Source organism: Dendropsophus ebraccatus, chromosome 3, assembly GCF_027789765.1.
Source record: "Dendropsophus ebraccatus isolate aDenEbr1 chromosome 3, aDenEbr1.pat, whole genome shotgun sequence".
NCBI lineage: Eukaryota > Metazoa > Chordata > Amphibia > Anura > Hylidae > Dendropsophus > Dendropsophus ebraccatus.
The window spans coordinates 10,451,431-10,473,352 of NC_091456.1; the positions used below are offsets into that span (position 1 = coordinate 10,451,431).

At 44.8% G+C, this 21,922-nt stretch overlaps 1 protein-coding gene across 3 annotated transcripts in view; it reads right to left on the reverse strand.

Moving 5' to 3' along the window:
- Positions 1–21,922, reverse strand: part of CFAP251 (cilia and flagella associated protein 251) — a 52,640-nt gene that overhangs the window by 8,124 nt on the left and 22,594 nt on the right. For all 3 annotated transcript variants that reach the window (XM_069964004.1, XM_069964005.1, XM_069964003.1), the window contains exons 14-21: positions 21,095–21,274; positions 20,008–20,192; positions 13,299–13,410; positions 11,701–11,864; positions 9,691–9,781; positions 8,002–8,145; positions 3,927–4,155; positions 2,571–2,672 (exon numbers count right to left, since the gene is read on the reverse strand). In XM_069964004.1, coding sequence (XP_069820105.1) covers positions 2,571–2,672; positions 3,927–4,155; positions 8,002–8,145; positions 9,691–9,781; positions 11,701–11,864; positions 13,299–13,410; positions 20,008–20,192; positions 21,095–21,274 — 1,207 coding nt within the window. The remainder of the gene's footprint in view (positions 1–2,570; positions 2,673–3,926; positions 4,156–8,001; positions 8,146–9,690; positions 9,782–11,700; positions 11,865–13,298; positions 13,411–20,007; positions 20,193–21,094; positions 21,275–21,922) is intronic.

Here is a 21,922-nt window from a genome sequence, read left to right on the forward strand (position 1 = left end):
TTATTAGTATATGGGGGCACCTCTGGGGGCATTATTAGTATATGGGGGCACCTCTGGGGGCATTATTAGTATATGGGGGCACCTCTGGGGGCATTATTAGTATATGGGGGCATTATTAGTATATGGGGGCACCTCTGGGGGCATTATTAGTGTATGGGGGCACCTCTGGGGGCATTATTAGTGTATGGGGGCACCTCTGGGGGCATTATTAGTGTATGGGGGCACCTCTGGGGGCATTATTAGTTCATGGGGGCATTATTAGTATATGGGGGCACCTCCGGGGGAATTATTAGTATATGGGGGCACCTCTGGGGGCATTATTAGTTCTTGGGGGGCACCTCTGGGGGCATTATTAGTGTATGGGGGCACCTCTGGGGGCATTATTAGTATATGGGGGCACCTCTGGGGGCATTATTAGTGTATGGGGGCACCTCTGGGGGCATTATTAGTGTATGGGGGCACCTCTGGGGGCATTATTAGTGTATGGGGGCACCTCTGGGGGCATTATTAGTGTATGGGGGCACCTCCGGGGGCATTATTAGTATATGGGGGCACCTCCGGGGGCATTATTAGTATATGGGGGCACCTCTGGGGGCATTATTAGTTCTTGGGGGGCACCTCTGGGGGCATTATTAGTATATGGGGGCACCTCTGGGGGCATTATTAGTATATGGGGGCACCTCTGGGGGCATTATTAGTATATGGGGGCACCTCTGGGGGCATTATTAGCTCATGGGGGCACCTCTGGGGGCATTATTATCTCATTGGGGGCACCTCTGGGGGCATTATTAGTGTATGGGGGCACCTTTGGGGGCATTATTAGTATATGGGGGCACCTCTGGGGGCATTATTAGTGTATGGGGGCACCTCTGGGGGCATTATTATTGGTGAACATATACAAATCAAACAGCCCCCCAGACCCTCGAAATTCAATAACCCCAAATGGGGCATTGCCTAGTACTCAACAGCATTCTGAATACAGGGGAACCCCTACCCCTATCCCGCTGGGCTTGTAGACACGCTATAAATTGTACGTTGCAAGGGTGAATATAATGCACTGCATACAGAGCACAAGAGGCAGCTATACAAGTAAGTGTCTGTATGGTGACATTTAAATTGCACCTTGTTCACATTTAGTTTCTACAATTTTATAACTGTATAACAGAGGTTACATTTTAAGCCACTGGGGAAAATGGGGTATATGAGCCAGTTCTCTAGAATTGATCGGAACCAAATTATACCTCCCAGCAAGGCGTGGGGCGAACACACTATTTTTTTTTTTATTAATGTGGGGGGCCCAGACACTTTGGTTGTATGGGGCCCCGAAATTCCTGATGGCGGCCCTGCCTGTGTATACTGGTTTTATTGGTAATATTAGTGTTATATATAGTAGATTTTACTCAGTATAGCGGTATTAGTCACTATGTGATGGTATTGGTAGTGGTCATGGTGTGGTGATAAGGCTGGCTTCATCCTGGAAAAACAGCAATATAAAACGTCATAGCATGCTTGTTTTTTTTTTTTTTTTTTTGCAAAAACGCCAGTGGCCAGGTGTTAGCTGGAGGTCATTGGAAGTTGATGATTGGCCTTACACACATGGCTTTTTTTGTGGGTGGCGTTTTTCTCTCCTTTCTGGCGTTTTTGAGGCTCTGTGGCAGTTTTGTCAAAACGCAGCATGATAAGGGGTGGCGTTTTTTTCTACTATAGACTTCAATGGGATTGTTCTGGTTGTCTGGTTGGCATTTTTGTTACCTTTTACTGTCCAGCAGCTAGGTCATGTAATGGCGGAGGAAAAAAAGTTCAGCACACAAAAACATCTAAACCACAAACAAGATCATTCACACATAGTCACATAGTCATAGACAAGTCAAAAAATGCCAAGAAAAACACAAATGCATGGAAAAAAAAACCAGCATGCGATGTACTGGCGTTTTTTCTAGGCCAGGCAAAAAGTGTGTGTGAGGTTACCCTAATATTTGTTACTATGTTACCTATACTGGTATTATTGGCAATATTGGTCTCGGTATACTTGCTTTGGTCAGTAACAGTTTGGTGGTAATGTGTATAGTAATAGTTTTTGCTTCTTGTATGCTGGTGGTAGTTGGTAACTATGATGGTTATTACAGTATTATCATGTATAGAAAATTGTGTTTATGTTAACATTATATATGGGTATTACTATTTTTTATATGTCTTAAGATTCGCTCTGGGACCCTATTTACACCTCTGCTGTAGCTGCATTCTAGGCCCATCAGCTTTAGCACAATCCTCAGATAGATAGATAGATAGATAGATAGATAGGAGATAGATAGATAGATAGATAGGAGATAGATAGATAGATAGATAGATAGATAGGAGATAGATAGGTAGATAGGAGATAGATAGATAGATAGATAGATAGATAGATAGATAGATAGATAGATAGATAGATAGATAGATAGATAGGAGATAGATAGATAGATAGGAGATAGATAGATAGATAGATAGATAGATAGATAGATAGAAGATAGATAGATAGATAGATAGATAGGAGATAGATGGATAGGAGATAGGTTCTATTTTGTACTTACCTGTAGCATTGGAGCTGTCAAATTCGGAACTTCCTCCTTCTGCGTTTAGCCCTAACAAGGTGCTGAGATAATCTGCAAGTTCTTCTTCCGTCATATGTTCTCCTGTGAATAAATGACATGGAGTTATTGGAATATTCTAATACTTTTATGGTAAACATTTAAATATATCATTGGTATCATCGAAACAAGTTTTGCCCTGTAGAACTGATTGTCCTCTCGCTAATTCAAGTCAACCGTGATAATGAGAAAGACAGAAGCAGCGAGGGACTCAGAGACTGGGCTAAGGCTATCCTCACACACAGCATTTATTTGGAGTTAATTAATGCTATTTAATTCATGGCAAAATAGTGCTATTTTTCCAATTTTGAGGGAATATTGGGAAAAATAGTGCTATTTAAGTGCTAAGTAAATCCTAATTAAATGCTGTGTGAACATAGCCTAAAAACAATAGTAACTAGTAACACTACTAATATATCATTTTAAGACTTGACTTACAGCTTGCACTGCTCACTACTGCTCTAAAATGTTCTCCATGTTGCTGCTGCTTCTTAGGGTGTGATACAGAGGAGCAGGATTAAAGACACCAGTCTTAAATCAGACCTGGCGCATTTACAAAGGAGCACAAGCTGATCATCATCCACAATCCGCACTAGAAATCAATGACAGATCATGGCAAATGATGGCATTAAAGGGGTACTCTGGCAAAAATATTTTTCTTTCAAATCAACTGGTGTCAGAAAGTTATATAGATTTGTAATTTATTTCTTTTTTTTTTAATTTCCAGTCTTCCAGTACTTATCAGCTGCTGTATATCCTGCAGAAGTGGTGTATTCCAGTCTGACACAGTGCTCTCTGCTGCCACCTCTGTCCATGTCAGGAACTGTCCAGAGCAGGAGAGGTTTTCTATGGGGATTTGCTGCTGCTCTGGACAGTTCCTGACATGGACAGAGGTGGCAGCAGAGAGCACTGTGTCAGACTGGAAAGAACACACCACTTCCTGCAGGACATAAAGCAGCTGATAAGTACTGGAAGACTGGAGATTTTTAAAGACAAGCAATTTACAAATCAATATAACATTCTAAAACCAGGTGATTTAAAAGAAAAAAAAAATATCGCTGGATTTGGAGTACCCCTTTAATGAAAAGTGAACCCCATGTGTGAACACGGCCTAAACATGTCTATAATTGGAGATCCCCAATTACACATACATTTACAGGCCTGACAGCACCCTATACATTATGGCTTATTGGTTTATTCACCTTGCATCAGACTCAGTTACCATAATTAGAAGAAGACAAGATCCCATAATAACTGCATGTGTGTGTGAACACAACCAGACCTGTCGCTGTTACTCACCTCTCGTCTGCAGCAGCTGCAGTAATTCTCCTCTGCTTAGAGACGCTTCCCCATTCTCATTAGTGAAACCAAGAACTTGAAAAGCTTGTTGTAGCTCTTTCAGACTTAATCCAAAGGCAGGTCTGTGATTGATGTAAAGCTTTATGAAGTCACCCAGGTTAATGTGCGTGACTTGCCGTCCAGTGTTTACATATTCACTAAATTTCACTTCATTCAGCATATTTTCCACCTAAAACGATGACAATACAGTCAATGCAATATCTCAGCCAATGGCTAAAACTTATTTTTTTGTTCGATTCTTATTCTGTAAATATATCCCACACCTTAAAGCGACTCTGTACCCACAATCTGACCCCCCCAAACCGCTTGTACCATCAGATAGCTGCTTTTAATCCAAGATCTGTCCTGGGGTCCGTTGGGCAGGTGATGCAGTTATTGTCCTAAAAAACAACTTTTAAACTAGCAGCCCTGTGCCCAACGTCCGTGGCCTAGATTGTGTATATGCATTATGTTGGCACACCCTCTCTTCTTCCTCCCCACCCTCCTCATCATTAGGAATGCTCCAGGCAGATTGTCTCCTATTCCTCAGCTGTGTGAATACTGAATATGGGCTGGATCCTTAAGGCACCTGTGCAATGTTCAGTAAGGGGAAAATGTTCTAGGGGCATTCCTAATGATGATGAGGGTGGGGAGGAGGGGTGGTGCAAAGTAAGGGCACAGATACTCCCGTTTGGCACAGCGCTGCAAGTTTAAAAGTTGTTTTTTAGGACAATAACTGCATTACCTGCTGAACGGACCCCAGGACAGATCTTGGATTAGGAGCAGCTATCCGAAGGTACAAGTGGTTTGGGAGGGACAGATTGTGGAGGGGAACTATCACTAGGTTAGAGAAATCTAACCTGCTGATTTGTCCCTATTGCACAGGAGATGCTGAGGAGGAAAGTATGTCTCTTACCTTCATCCTCAGTGTTCCGATGCAGTTAACAGTTTGCTCCACGGTCCGGTAAGACCACTAGGAGCACTGGGACACCCGTCCTGTCCCTTTCTAATGATAATGAATGGAGCGGGCTGGCAGGGGGTGGGCTGAATTGGTGCAATGGGGGTGGGCAGTGCTCCTAACTGTCTCACAAGACCATGGATCACACAACTAACTGCACCAGAGTGGCGCTGAGGATGAAGGTAAGAGACACAGCTTCCTCCTCAGCGTCTCCTGTGCAATAGGGACATATCAGCGGGTTAGATTCATCTAACCTTCTGATAGTTCCCCTTTAAACTGAAGATATGTATGCAGTAAAGGCTTATAATTTATATTGTGTATACCTTCTTTTATATTTTTCCACCTTTTAAAGAACTCAATAGCAAAATGGCATATAATGGAAATAAGGATAAATTCTGCTGCAGAAGAAGACTACAGTAGCTCTATCTGTTCCATCCCCCCTGAGCTACTGATTGTATCCTGAACCGTTTGCATAAGGAGTTGTTGTTGTAGTGAGACAAACGCGGCCATATCCATCATTAGCTGTAATGCTGACAATTGGAAACATATTAAAATGTATGAGATGTATCTGTAATGTGGGGCTGTGCTATATAGAAGGGAACTGCATTATGAATAATACATTGATGTCACCAGTACTGCTCATACAACAATTTATTGAGATACATATATATATTATATACATATATTTGTGTGGCTACAACGGTAGAGGTTCAAGGGGTATTCAGGCTTAAAAAAAACTTTCCACTTTCTTTCTGTGACAGGATTTCTCTTGCCCTCAGTTTGGGTGTGGGGTTTTGTAGCTCAGTTACATTGAAGTGAATGGAGGTGAACTGTAATACCACACACAACCTGAGGACAGGGGTGGCGCTGTTTTGTAGGATAGTAGCTGTGCTTTTTCTAATCCTGGATAACCCCTTTAATTTCACTTGCATGCTTCTGTATATATCACATTTATGTAACTGTAGTATAGCTGCATAATTAAACTGGTAAATATAGTTATATAGAAACTGTAAACTGTGCAGCACAGTCCTCTCCCTTCTCCTGCTGGACACCGATCAGTGCATAACATCCAGATTCCTGCATTTAAAAACACCAGGGAATTTAGCCAGAACAGAGCTGAAAGACCTAAAATGATGTCACAGTCATGTGATTAGCCACATGACCCCGAGAAGCGTGCACTACAAATAGTGTAGGTAGGGACAACCTGTATCAAAAGTTGTGTGTGTGTCTGTCTGTCTGTAGCAGAGCTGTTTGTGTATGGTGATGTAGCAGAGGTGTGTGTGTCTGTCTGTCTGTAGCAGAGCTGTTTGTGTATGGTGATGTAGCAGAGGTGTGTCTGTCTGTCTGTAGCAGAGCTGTTTGTGTATGGTGATGTAACAGAGGTGTGTGTGTCTGTCCGTAGCAGAGCTGTGCGTGTATGGTGATGTAACAGAGGTGTGTGTGTGACTGTCTGTAGCAGAGCTGTTTGTGTATGGTGATGTAGCAGAGGTGTGTGTGTCTGTCCGTAGCAGAGCTGTTCGTGTATGGTGATGCAGCAGAGGTGTGTGTGTCTGTCCGTAGCAGAGCTGTTCGTGTACGGTGATGTAACAGAGGTGTGTGTGTGACTGTCTGTAGCACAGCTATTTGTGTATGGTGATGCAGCAGAGGTTTGTGTGTCTTTCTGTAGCAGAGCTGTTTGTGTATGGTGATGTAGCAGAGGTGTGTGTGTCTGTCTGTAGCAGAGCTGTTTGTGTATGGTGATGTAGCAGAGGTGTGTGTGTCTGTCTGTAGCAGAGCTGTTTGTGTATGGTGATGTAGCAGAGGTGTGTGTGTCTGTCCGTAGCAGAGCTGTTCGTGTACGGTGATGTAACAGAGGTGTGTGTGTGTCTGTAGCAGAGCTGTTTGTGTATGGTGATGTAGCAGAGGTGTGTCTGTCTGTAGCAGAGCTGTTTGTGTATGGTGATTTAGCAGAGGTGTGTGTGTCTGTAGAAGAGCTGTTTGTGTATGGTGATGTAGCAGAGGTGTGTGTGTCTGTCTGTAGCAGAGCTGTTTGTGTATGGTGATGTAGCAGAGGTGTGTGTGTCTGTCCGTAGCAGAGCTGTTCGTGTACGGTGATGTAACAGAGGTGTGTGTGTGTCTGTAGCAGAGCTGTTTGTGTATGGTGATGTAGCAGAGGTGTGTCTGTCTGTAGCAGAGCTGTTTGTGTATGGTGATGTAGCAGAGGTGTGTGTCTGTATATTGATACACCACTGTGTATAAATATACAGCTGCGTGTGTATGATGTATGCAGTAGAGCTGTGTATGTGTGGGTATAACATACTGTCATGGAAAGTGTTGAAGTGTCCCTGTCATTTCAATAAACTTTGACCCCTTGACTGCCTTGGACCTCCAGGGAGGTTTAAATAGCATGAAGTATATTTTTTCCTGTTAAATTCGGCAAAACAATCCCTAAAGCGCTCAACGCTGTGAAAACCTAGGTGCACTGACTTCTGGGAAATACAAACATGCAAAAGAATCCGCGGAGCCTCATTTAAAAGTCTCGAAACACAGGACTGGCCAGATATCCCTCTAGGGAAGAACCTAGCATAGAAATGGCTCCAGTAAGGAAACCATCAAAACCACCACATTAAGTGACCTGTCCGCACCCCCCGGTGTCCTCCTTCCCCGTCTTCTTCAGTGACAGCCTGCTCAGCCAATCACTGGCCAAGGTGCTGTTCGGTCAGTGATTGGCTGAACGGGCCGTCACTATACAGGCGGCTAAAGACACCGGAGAGCCCCAAGAGGACAATGGGGTGCATGGACACGTAAGAATATCTTTTTCTTTTTTTTATGTGCAGCTGCCATCTTTTGCTCATCTCTAATAGTGACTGAAAGAGCCACTTAATATGGTGGTTTTGGTGGTCTCCTTACTGGAGCCACTGCTATGCTTGGTCCTTCGCTGGAGGGATATCTGGCTAGTCCTGTGTTTCGAGACTCTTAAATGAGGCTTTGTGGACTTTTTCCCATAATCCTGTTTTCAGTTGTCTACACCAGGGCTGTGTCTTATAAAGCAAAAAATACGGTAATTACTAGATCTACATTTGTAGTATAGTTAATAACCTCTTGCTCGGTTGGATAATATCCCAGTGCTCGCATGACGAAAGGAACCTCTTTCAAGGGAATATGAGTTGAAACTTGTCTGGTCTCCATTGTATCGATACCCTGGTTACGCAGTTGTGCATAGTAAAAGTAATCTTCCAGCTCCTGAAGAGAAAGAAAAGCACATGAGAAGATGCCAGGATGCCAGGGAACCCGTCCCCATAAACATCCTGTCCAATCTAATGGCATCATGTTACAGTGAGCAAATAATATATAGTTTTTGGGAAAAGATTCAGTATAACTTATAAATAATGGACAGAAATCTCTGATCCTCAGTAGTCTGGTAGGCAACCTCACACAATGTCTTCCCGGTATGATTATGCATAGAGAGCTGATTAGGACCGCCTACTTGACTCCCATGTCTAGAATGGGCAGAGCGTTGCATGAATAAAATTTGTGTTTTCCCACAAAACTATATGTCAAATCTTATCCAGCAAAGAAATCAATAATCCATGACACTGTTCACACTCTGAGCGGTATACTTGGGGAGAAGTGCTCAGCAACCATATGGTTAAAGGGTGCCTTCATACGTACCGGATCCGCAGCGGATTTCACGCTGCGAGTTTGCAGCGAAATCCGCTGCGAATCCTGCAGATAAGTGACCCGGCCCCTTTAACCCCTGGCCGCCCGCAGCTCCCGGCCCAAAGCATACATTACCTGCTCGGCACAGCGGCTGTGTGAAGCTCCCAGCTCCCCTCGCTCCTCATTAGCCAATCAGTGCTGCCGTGCACTGATTGGCTGATAAGGAGCGACAGGAGCCAGGAGCCTCACATGCAGAAGCGGCGCTGAGCAGGTAATGTATGCTCTCGGCGGCGCACTGCAGGGCCGCGGGGTTAACGCACATACTCAAAGCGAGATGTCAATTTGCTGAGGATCCGATACGTGTGAACGTACGCTTAAACTTCTTTATTTCAACCACATGGTTCACAACACAGACAAAAATGTAAAGATACTGGTAAGTGCCACAGCATCATTTATGGTGTGTTTACACAGACTAATTTAGCTGACAGATTATTGAAGCCAAAGCCAGGAATGGATTTGAGAAGAGGAGAAATCTCAGTCTTTCCTTTATTACCTGTTCTCTATTCATAGTCTGTTTCTGACTTTGGCTTCAAAAATCTGTCAGATAAATCTGTCTGCGTAAACGCATCATTACTCTTCTAAAGATTCTATATGACACAGCCGGGTGTTTGTGTAAGTGAAGTCCTGCCTTTCCCGGCATCATATTGATACACGATGCCGGGAGGTCTGTTATTTCACTATAGAGCGTCACACTCTGTAGGGTCCGTAAATCACAGAGCGTGTGAATGACCCCAAAATCTGTAGTGAGGATCCTGCAGCAGTGGCAAAGCTACAATTTCCATAGTCCGGGAAAGCCAAAGCTTTGATCAGGCATGATGAGAATTTTAGTTGGAGGGCCGCAGGTTCCCACCACTGGTCTAATCTCATGGTGCTTTTACACAGACAGATTTATCTGACAGATCTTTGAAGCCAAAGCCAGGAATGGATTTTAAAAGAGGAGAAATCTCAGTCTTTCCTTGATGACCTGATCTCTGTTTATAGTCTGTTCCTGGCGTTGGCTTCAAAGATCTGTCAGATAAATCTGTCTGTGTAAACGCACCATCACTCTCTAGTTGGTTAGTAACCAACCTTAAATAATGCTCCATCTCTTCCACCTGGCAACATTCCATAGAACGGAATCAGATCTTCTCCTCCAAGGGACGCAACAGCCTCCAAAGACCTGCAATACAAATGGAGGCTTCAACCACAGCAAGGTATCTAAACAGCTGTATTTTCATGGTAAAATATGGAAAATATTTTTAACATAATAATGTGCTCCATTGAAGTCAAAAGAATGAACAACGCTTTTGCAAAATACGGCAGTTTTCCCCCCCATATCTGTTCACACATTGTTTTATTTTCACTCGTATTTAGCTTTTATTTTATTGAGTGAACCTATTTTACATGTATCATCATTTTATTAGGCTATGTTCACACTGTGTTTTTTCCATTTGTTCTTAGCAGCTTGCTGTGTAGCTTTGATGTGTAGACTGTGCAGAAAGGGAAATTTTATTGACAGTTCTATACTATTTCTGGAGGCCTATATAAAGCAGACCCAGGGGCAGATTATAATCCGGCCAGTTTGGGCAGCTGCCCAGGGCTCGAATGTCCTGGGGGGCCCATGGCGGTGCAAACTGCCCACATCGACTGATCTTCCGGCAGGCCCCTAAGTGATGTGCTGCACTGCAGCTCCTTCCCAGCATGTGTGTGTGTCCCTTTAAGGAGTTCTAACATGCAGACTCGACTTCTAGCACAAAGAAGTATCTGTAACATGCATCGCCTGTGCCGGAAGAAGAGAGACGCAACAATGGGGGATTTTTTTTTATTTATTTTTATCTAGTGATTATGGGGACCATCTACTATAGAGGGACTACTCTCAGGGAGATGCAGCACAGGGGGCTATTTATTATTGGTGGCAGCATTGGGGTGCATCTACTAAAGGGGGCAGAAGCAAAGGGGGGCGTCTACAATAGGGGGACCACTCACAAGGGGCCATCTACTATGAGGGGACCACTCACAAGGGGTTATTATATTAGGACTAGAGGGGCATCTACAATCGGGGGGCAGCAGCACAGGGGGTCATCTTCTATAAGGGTCTGCACAGTTGTATAAAGGACTAAACAGGGGGCCGCCTTATATAGGGGTCTGCAAAGGTTAATATGGGACTAGACAGGGGCCGTCTTATATGGGGTCTGCACAGGTTTATATGGGACTACACAGGGGGTCATATTCTATAGGGGGCTGCACAGGTTTATATGGGACTACACAGGGGGCCATCTTCTATAGGGGGCTCCACAGGTTTATATAGGAATACACAGGGGGTCATATTCTATAGGGGGCTGCACAGGTTTATATGGGACTACACAGGGGGTCATCTTCTATAGGAGGCTGCACAGGTTTATATGGGACTACACAGGGGGTCATCTTCTATAGGGGGCTGCACAGGTTTATATGGGACTACACAGGGGGTCATCTTCTATAGGGGGCTGCACAGGTTTATATGGGACTACACAGGGGGTCATCTTCTATAGGAGGCTGCACAGGTTTATAAGGGAGTACACAGGGGGCCGCCTTATATAGGGGTCTGCAAAGGTTAATATGGGACTAGACAGGGGCCGTCTTATATGGGGTCTGCACAGGTATATATGGGACTAGACAGGGGGCCGTTTTATATAGGGATCTGCACAGGTTTATATGGGACTACAAAGGGGGCCATCTTCTATAGGGGGCTCCACAGGTTTTTATGGGACTAAACAGGGGGCCGCCTTATATAGGGGTCTGCACAGGTTTATATGGGACTACACGGGGGGGGGGCATCTTCTATAGGGGTCTGCACATCGTCTCATTGCTCTAGGGTCTTGCGAGTGTTGGGCCCAGGTTGGGTGGACAGCCCAGGACCTAGGGTACATTTAATCCTCCCCTGAGCAGACCAATGCAGATTACGGTACTTTATGCAGCCCCCATGACCCCGTTCTCTTCTTAGGGAGTCATGTAGCCTATCACTTCCTGAAGACTTCTCTTTAAAATTCTTGAATCTCATTTCAGTTTTCAATACTTTCTATATTTCTTTAACATGTGACAATAGGTATCCATACTTACTGTAAGTTGGTTTTCCACATTATTACTGTGCAGTCTTTTCCTCCGGCCGTAAACACATATTGACCATCCCCTGAGCAGACAATATTGGCTACCCCATCCGGATGACAAATGAGAGCCATTGTTTTGTGTGGGTTCCCATCAACTGGGAGAATCTGAAGTCCAACCTAGAGAGGGATATTGGATACAATAGAGCTTATGATAACATTTAAAACAGTACTATTAAAGGGGTACTCCAGTGATTTTTTTCTTTAGAATAAATTGGTTTCAGAAAGTTATATAGATTTCTATTAAAAAACTCAGTATTCCAGTACTTATCAGCTGCTCTCCAGTCTGACACAGTGCTCTCTGCTGCCACCTCTGTCCATGTCAGGAACTGTCCAAAGCAGAGCGGAAAAGGTTTTCTATGGGGATTAACTACTGCTCTGTTCCAGACATAGACAGAGGTGGCCTGCTCGGCATGATGTAGCAATATGATGCCGGGAGCCGGGAAAGTGTTTGGATCTTTGCGGCACTGTAATGCAGCACTGTAAAGCAGGTGTTCGGTTGTGTCATTACAGTGCTGCTAAGATTCAAACGTTTTCCCCGCTCCCGGCATCATATTGATACATGATACAGTCCACTACAGGGCTTCCCTGTCCGTAAATTCTGTAGTTTATGGAACGTGACAATAAGCCCTTAGTCAGCACAGGCACCCACAAGACAATCTCAAGTCTTCTAGTACTTATCAGCTGCTGTATGTCCTGCAGGAAGGGGTGTATTCTTTCCAGTCTGACACAGTGCTCTCTGCTGCCACCTCTGTCCATCTCAGGAACTGTCCAGAGCAGCAGCAAATCCCCATAGCAAACTTTTCCTGCTGCTCTGGACAGTTCCTGAGATGGACAGAGGTGGCAGCAGAGAGCACTGTGTCAGACTGGAAAGAATACACCCCTTCCTGCAGGACATACAGCAGCTGATAAGTACTAGAAGACTTGTGACTTGAAGCCAGAACAGCGAGCCACAAAAAAGCAGCGGAGTTATATATGGATGGCTATTTATCCTAATGCAGTGGCAGCTTAGAATGTGGGTGGTTTGGGCAGCCACCCAAGGCTCCTGGAGGGTGGCCCCACAACCATCTGAACACATCTGATCTCACTGCAGGGCCGTCCCGAATGAAGGCACTAAAAACAATAACTCACCTCCCACATGCTCTTCCTTTTGCTGCAGGTTTCCTAATGCTGCTCTCCCCTGGTTCTCTCTCTGGCACAGGGAGCATGTGTTACAGATGCTGCCTGCATCATAAGTCCTGGACACCTGTCAGATGGCAGGGACTTCCGGAACAAGTAGCGTCAGTAACATACGCTGCCTGTGGCGGAAGAGAGAACAGGGAAGAGCAGACCTGCAGCAAAGGGGAGCGTGTGGGAGGTGAGTTTAGTTTTTTTTCTTTTCTATTACACAGGGGGAATGCACAGAGAGCACACTAATGTGAGCAAGCTAGTCGCTCTAGGATTGTGTGTCAGTGTGTCTATGCATTGGGGGGGTAGTTTGGCAGGTTGGGTGGACAGCCCGGGGTACTTTTAGTCTGCCACTGATGTCATGTATTCATATGTCACCCTCCATACCTTGTCATCTGTAATATATGCCAGGTAGCCTTTTCCGGTATCCTGACTAGAAGAAGGAAACACTTCCATTTTTCGTATAGGAGAACCAAATGTTGGCCCTAAAAGCGTCTTCCTGAAGAGAAGAAACCAGTATAGAGAACAATGCATTAGGCCTCCAAGGAATAAGGAACATAAATATCAGGCTGGGGTCACAACATTTTTCTTTTTAGGCTACTATTACACTTATCGATAATCATCTGTACTTAGCCAATTACCAGCCATTCCTGCCGATAATCGTTTCGAGTAATAGCTTGTGCAGAAAGACAACGATCAGCCGATATACACAATGTCCACTGATCATCTCCTTTCTGCACAAACAAAAATCCTAATAGTGATTTCGATGGTTATGGCCATCTTTTTGTGTAATAGGGTGGCGGCAGGAGACCGCTTCTATATTCTATGGGCCACCCAGTCTAAGTCTAAGGGTCCTATTATACAGAGCTTTTTTTATCGACTAACGATAAACGATCGCAGACGAGATAGTTGTTGTGATCGTTACTATGATCGTTTACTCCTTCTGATCCCAGAAAAACAATGAACAATGTGCAATTACACTGAACGATTAGTGAGCAAATGCGGAACTTGAGTGAACGAACGTGGAATTACAGCGAGCGATTAACGATAATTTTAGGTTCAGATCTAAATCAACGATCAACGAAATACGAACAATTTTTCCATCATTGCCTGCAATTACACACAATGATTAGCGTTTAAATTCGAACGATATAACGATTTTTCGCATGATAATCGTCATCCGAGCAGCCCCTTTGGGGGGGGGGGGGCGATTCTTTTCCACGGAGCGACGGCAGCAGTGAATCACAGTCGTTTGTCTTTCAACATGTTTGAAACACAAACGACTGCAACGATCAGCCGACATGAACGATGACGGCTGATCGTTGCCTTTTATTCCACGGGACGATTATCGGCCATAGGGGTCGATATCGGACGAATACGGCCAGTAATCGTTCCGTGGAATAGGGCCTTTAGGGTCCATTTGCACAGAAAGATTATCTGACAGACAGGGGCGTAGCTAAAGGCTGATGGGCCCTGGTGCAAAATGTTAGCTTGGGGCCCCCCATCTCACCCGATCAGGCAAAGTCCTATCTAACGTTATATCCAATTACTCTAATGTGCCACCATGTTCTAATGCACGGCCACTGCCTCCACCTCATGTACTGCACTACTGCCCCCTATAATTAATGGACTGTACTGTGTCATTGTCTAATCATTGTATTCCAATCTTTGACTCTCCAGCTGAATAACTACAACTCTCATCATCAACTGCCAGTTGGAAACGATGGGGGTTGTAGTGCTGCAACCTGAAGAGCCACATGCTGCAAAACTACAACTCCCATAATAAACTGTCAGCAGGCACGATGAAGTTTGAACTTCTGCAACCTGGAGAAGTCACCTGATATCACCTGCAGTCCTATGTAACACCACAGATAACAGTGATATCTCTGAGTACAGATAATGTAGTAGTCACATGCAGTCTTATGTAACACCACATAACACAGTGGTATCTCTGAGTACAGATAATGTAGTAGTCACCTGCAGTCCTATGTAACACCACATAACACAGTGATATCTCTGAGTACAGATAATGTAGTAGTCACCTGCAGTCCTATGTAACACCACAGATAACACAGTGATATCTCTGAGTACAGGTAATGTAGTAGTCACCTGCAGTCCTATGTAACACCACAGATAACACAGTGATATCTCTGAGTACAGATAATGCAGTAGATGTCACCTGAAGTCCTATGTAACACCACAGATAACACAGTGATATCTCTGAGTACAGGTAATGTAGTAGTCACCTGCAGTCCTATGTAACACCACAGATAACACAGTGATATCTCTGAGTACAGATAATGCAGTAGATGTCACCTGCAGTCCTATGTAACACCACAGATAACAGTGATATCTCTGAGTACAGATAATGTAGTAGTCACCTGCAGTCCTATGTAACACCACAGATAACACAGTGGTATGTCTGAGTACAGATAATGTAGTAGTCACCTGCAGTCCTATGTAACAGCACAGATAACACAGTGATATCTCTGAGTACAGATAATGTAGTAGTCACCTGCAGTCCTATGTAACACCACAGATAACACAGTGATATCTCTGATATCTCTGAGTACAGATAATGTTGTAGTCACCTGCAGTCCTATGAAACCCCACAGATAACAGTGATATCTCTGAGTACAGATAATGTAGTAGTCACCTGCAGTCCTATGTAACAGCACAGATAACACAGTGATATCTCTGAGTACAGATAATGTAGTAGTCACCTGCAGTCCTATGTAACACCACAGATAACACAGTGATATCTCTGAGTACAGGTAATGTAGTAGTCACCTGCAGTCCTATGTAACACCACAGATAACACAGTGATATCTCTGAGTACAGATAATGCAGTAGATGTCACCTGCAGTCCTATGTAACACCACAGATAACAGTGATATCTCTGAGTACAGATAATGTAGTAGTCACCTGCAGTCCTATGTAACACCACAGATAACACAGTGGTATGTCTGAGTACAGATAATGTAGTAGTCACCTGCAGTCCTATGTAACAGCACAGATAACACAGTGATATCTCTGAGTACAGATAATGTAGTAGTCACCTGCAGTCCTATGTAACACCACAGATAACACAGTGATATCTCTGATATCTCTGAGTACAGATAATGTAGTAGTCACCTGCAGTCCTATGTAACACCACAGATAACACAGTGATATCTCTGAGTACAGATAATACAGTAGATGTCACCTGCAGTCCTATGTAACACCACAGATATCTCTGAGTACAGATAATGTAGTAGCCACCTGCAGTCCTATGTAACACCACAGATAACACAGTGATATCTCTGAGTACAGATAATGCAGTAGTCACCTGCAGTCCTATGTAACACCACAGATAACACAGTGATATCTCTGAGTACAGATAATGTAGTAGTCACCTGCAGTCCTATGTAACACCACAGATAACACAGTGATATCTCTGAGTACAGGTAATGTAGTAGTCACTTGCAGTCCTATGTAACGCCACAGACAACACAGTGATATCTCTGAGTACAGATAATGTAGATATAGACCCCCTGTCTAGCCCCCCACATAGTATAGACCCCCTGTGTAGATCCCCCACAGTACAGACCCCCTGTGTAACCCTCTCATAGTATAGACCCCTTGTGCAGCCCCCCACAGTATAGACCCCCTGTGTAGCCCCCCTCCCATAGTATAGACCCCTTGTGCAGCCCCCCTCATAGTATAGACCCCTTGTGCAGCCTCCCTCATAGTATATACCCCTTGTGCGGCCCCCCCCCAGTATAGACCCCTTGTGCAGCCCCCCCCAGTATAGACCCCTTGTGCAGCCCCCCCAGTATAGACCCCTTGAGCGCCCCCCCCCCCCAGTATAGACCCCTTGCGCAGCCCCCCCCCCAGTATAGACCCCTTGTGCAGCCCCCCCCCAGTATAGACCCCTTGTGCAGCCCCCCCAGTATAGGCCCCTTGTGCAGCCCCCCCAGTATAGACCCCTTGTGCAGCCCCCCCAGTATAGACCCCTTGTGCAGCCCCCCCAGTATAGACCCCTTGTGCCCCCCCCAGTATAGACCCCTTGTGCAGCCCCCCCAGTATAGACCCCTTGTGCAGCCCCCCCAGTATAGACCCCTTGTGTGCCCCCCCCAGTATAGACCCCTTGTGCAGCCCCCCCAGTATAGACCCCTTGTGCAGCCCCCCCCCAGTATAGACCCCTTGTGCAGCCCCCCCCAGTATAGACCCCTTGTACAGCCCCCCCAGTATAGACCCCTTGTGCAGCCCCTCCCCCAGTATAGACCCCTTGTGCGGCCCCCCAGTATAGACCCCTTGTGCAGCCCCCCCCCAGTATAGACCCCTTGTGCGCCCCCCCCAGTATAGACCCCTTGTGCAGCCCCCCCAGTATAGACCCCTTGTGCGGCCCCCCCAGTATAGACCCCTTGTGCAGCCCCCCCCCAGTATAGACCCCTTGTGCAGCCCCCCCCAGTATAGACCCCTTGTGCCGCCCCCCCCCCGGATAGACCCCTTGTGCAGCCCCCCCTCCCAGTATAGACCCCTTGTGCAGCCCCCCCAGTATAGACCCCTTGTGCAGCCCCCCCAGTATAGACCCCTTGTGCAGCCCCCCCAGTATAGACCCCTTGTGCAGCCCCCCCCCTCCCAGTATAGACCCCCTGTGCAGCCCCCCCAGTATAGACCCCTTGTGCAGCCCCCCCAGTATAGACCCCTTGTGCAGCCCCCCCCTCCCAGTATAGACCCCTTGTGCAGCCCCCCCAGTATAGACCCCTTGTGCAGCCCCCCCCCTCCCAGTATAGACCCCTTGTGCGGCCCCCCCCAGTATAGACCCCTTGTGCAGCCCCCCCCCCGTATAGACCCCTTGTGCAGCCCCCCCCCCAGTATAGACCCCTTGTGCAGCTCCCCCCCCCAGTATAGACCCCTTGTGCAGCCCCCCCCCCAGTATAGACCCCTTGTGCAGCCCCCCCTCCCAGTATAGACCCCTTGTGCAGCCCCCCACATCGCAACATTTATGTAAAAAATGAAAAAAACTAAATAAACTCACCTCACCTGGATCCTTGATCTCCCTCAGGCCTGGCAGCTTCTCTTCAGTTCAGTGAGCTTCCGGGATGCCGGCCCTGGCCGGAAGCTCACTGATGCAGGACCGCGGCGCCCGGATTTCTCCTCTCTACTGCACGGCGGCTGACATGTGACGTCATCACGTCACATGTCAGCTGCCGAGGAGGAGGAGGAGAAGTCCCGGCGCCGCGGTCCTGCATCAGTGAGCTTCCGGCCAGGGCCGGCATCCCGGAAGCTCACTGAACTGAAAGAGGTCCGGCGGTTTGGGGGAGCACAGGAGGAAGTGGCAAGGGGGGCCGTGCGGGCCCCCCTAGCGTAGGGGCCCGGTCGCCATGGCGACCCCTGCGACCCCTATAGCTACGCCACTGCTGACAGATTATCTGCCAAAGATTTGAAGCCAAAGCCAGGAACAGACTAGAAACAGAACAGATCATAAAGGAAACACTGAGATGTCTCCTCTTTTCAAATCCATTCCTTGCTTTGGCTTCAAATCTTTGGCAGATAATCTGTCAGATAATCTTTCTGTGTAAACGCACCATTATTAGTTTTAGCTGTAATATAGCTGCCATTACGGCTCCAACCTCATTTCACCCAGCTTTCCTGAATGACTGCCAGATCTGCCCAGTTACACACAGATCTGGGTTGTAGATTTGGGTTTTATTTCCAGAATGTTTCTTTTACAATATAATAATCAGTATTAAAATGAAAGTTATTGCTGAGATCTTTCCCTATAAGAAGTATAAGGAATAAAGCATTCACGTGGCGCGTCACTCTGAGGTTTCACGCAGAGAAACCAATACTGCACTACAACATTGGTAAGAAATCATCTTTAGTAAACATCAGCGTATCCGGCTAATGAATTATTTCAAGCTGCTTCAGAAATCATCAAGGTTTCCTGAACGTCCTCCCGTGTATGTAAATGCATGTGATAGCCGGAGGGGGGGGGGGAATTCACTAGGGTTGGGCTCCATTAGTGACAGTAGTTCCTTCCATCTATCTGTGACAAGGGAAGCTGTTTCCTATAATAAGGAGTCTGTCTATGATAAACATTTGACAAGCTCAATATAAATAGGAAAAGATATGGGCAGAATGTTTTGTATGCTCCGTATTACTCATCCTCCTACTCACTAACAAGTGTAACACTAAAGAGCAGCCAAAATGCGAGCGATAGATATGCCTTCAGTAATTTAAAAGGGGTTGTTCACGCAAAAACTGGTGGCGGAAAGTGCCAGAGATTTGTAGTTCTCTTCTATTTAAAATTCTCCAGTCTACCAGTACTTATCAGCTGCTGTATGTCCTGCAGGAAGTGGTGTATTCTCTCCAGTCTGACACAGTGATCTCTACTGCCACCTCTGTCCGTGTTAGGAATTGTCCAGAGCAGGAGAGGATCTTTTTATTAATTTTTCATATAATGAAGAATTACAACATCATATTAAAGTTGCACCAAAGATATTTGCGTTATATCATAGACAAAACACGTCAGAAACAAAGTATATAGAAAAGCACGAGATCTATGTATCTAAACCAGTGTTCATCGGCAAAGAACACAGTAAACATCATAGTAAAAAGTAAACAAGAATAAGAAAAAGAATATAACAGGTACTAAACTTGTATAAAAATATATAAAGAGTGATAGGTTTTCTATGAGGATTTGCTACAACTTTGGACAGTTCCCGACATGGACAGAGGTGGCAGCAGAGAGCATTGTGTCAGACTGGAAAGAATACTCCACTTCCTGCAGGACATACAGCAGTGATAAGTACTGGAAGACTGGAGATTAACAGAAGTAAATAACAAATCTATATAACTTTCTGAAACCAGTTCATTTTCATTACCCCATTAAATTAAAGAGCAGCTATGAATCACACTGCATGAGAACACTTGGATAGTAAATGATAGGTGACTCACAGTTCCTTGGTTACGCCACAACGCTATGACACATTATTGGCACTGGTGGATTTAATTAAAGTAGGATATTCTTTCATAAACCTTTCACATGGCAGATGTGATTACTGTGTGTAAAGTGACGCAAGAAAGGGAGAGGATTTCCTCGGATTACCTGCACATTTTAGTAGTTGCGTTGTAAAGTTTCATTTTGTACTCATCATTGGCAACAAGAATAAAGCTTTCCTTAGTGAGAGGAGGATACCAGACTAAACACTGCGGAACGGCGCTCTGGTCTATACGGTCGCTGCTCTGAATGACAAGATGGTCTTTACTGCTGTTTGTAAGATCATATTCTACCTGTAGGGAAAATGGAAGAGAAGCATAAGACATACAGACAAATGGACAGACAAAGATATACACACACACCAATTAACTAGATAGACAGATAGATGATAGATAGATAGATAGATAGATAGATAGATAGAAGATAGATAGATAGATAGATAGATAGATAGATAGATAGATAGATAGGAGATAGATAGATAGATAGGAGATAGATAGATAGATAGATAGATAGATAGATAGATAGATAGGAGATAGATAGATAGATAGATAGATAGATAGATAGGAGATAGATAGATAGATAGGAGATAGATAGATAGATAGATAGATAGATAGATAGACAGATAGATAATAGATAGATAGATAGATAGATAGGAGAGATAGATAGATAGATAGATAGATAGATAGATAGATAGATAGATAGATAGATAGATAGATAGATAGATAGGAGATAGATAGATAGACAGATGATAGATAGATAGACAGATGATAGATAGATAGATAGATAGATAGGAGATAGATAGATAGATAGATAGATAGATAGATAGATAGATAGATAGATAGATAGATAGGAGATAGATAGACAGACAGACAGACAGACAGATGATAGATAGATAGATAGATAGATAGATAGATAGGAATTAGACAGACAGACAGACAGATGATAGATAGATAGATAGATAGATAGATAGATAGATAGATAGATAGATAGATAGATAGGAGATAGATAGGAGATAGATAGATAGATAGGAGATAGATAGACAGACAGACAGACAGATGATAGATAGATAGATAGATAGATAGATAGATAGATAGATAGATAGATAGGAATTAGACAGACAGACAGACAGATGATAGATAGATAGATAGATAGATAGGAGATAGATAGACAGACAGACAGACAGATAGATACTGACCAACATCCGATCCATGCCAAGTGACAGGAGTCTTGGTTCATTGCTATCCAGATGTATGCCAAAAATTAAACTCTGTATAGGTTTATAGTGACTTTGGTATCTGCCTAGATATTCCCAGGATGCTTTTCCTCCATCAAATTGTTTTATTAGCTGAAATAGCGTCACTGTGAATTCTTGATCCTAGAAGATAAAACATTGAACCCTGTAATGCTGTATATTTCATTAGGGGTTTGCCTGACCATGTGGGCATGGGCAGCACTGCCATACTGCATGTGTGTGTAATCGTAGCGTTACTATATGCTATTAGACTCTATACAAATTCTATAAGTCCACCCCTCATACTTTATATGCATTATGTTATCATATTTAATGGGGTATTCTGGCCTTTTGTGTGTTTTTACGGCGAGGTGGTAGGCGGCGCGGACCCCTCCTGCACCGGATTTATAAAACTGTATATAGACCAAAAAAGCTAAAGGGGCACGCTCACAATATACACTGCAAAGATATAAGAACGCCCAGACAAAAAGTAATATATGAAGTTTATATATTACCTCTTCTTGCTCCCCAGTGTTGTCTTCACTACTACTCACTGTCCGCAGTCGCTGGTGGAACTTCAGAGCCAGTCACTGAAGTGACAGGCTGTTCAGCCATCCACTAGCTGCAGGGGTGTCCCCTCCTGGAGAGTGATTGGCTGAGCAGTCTGTCGCTCTTGAGTGCTGTGGGCAGCGGGTAGAAATGAAGAGAACACCTGGGAGCAGGGAGTGGTAATGTTGTATAAACTTTATTGTGTTATTTACAGAATTATCAGCCGTCTATTACATGTAGCGA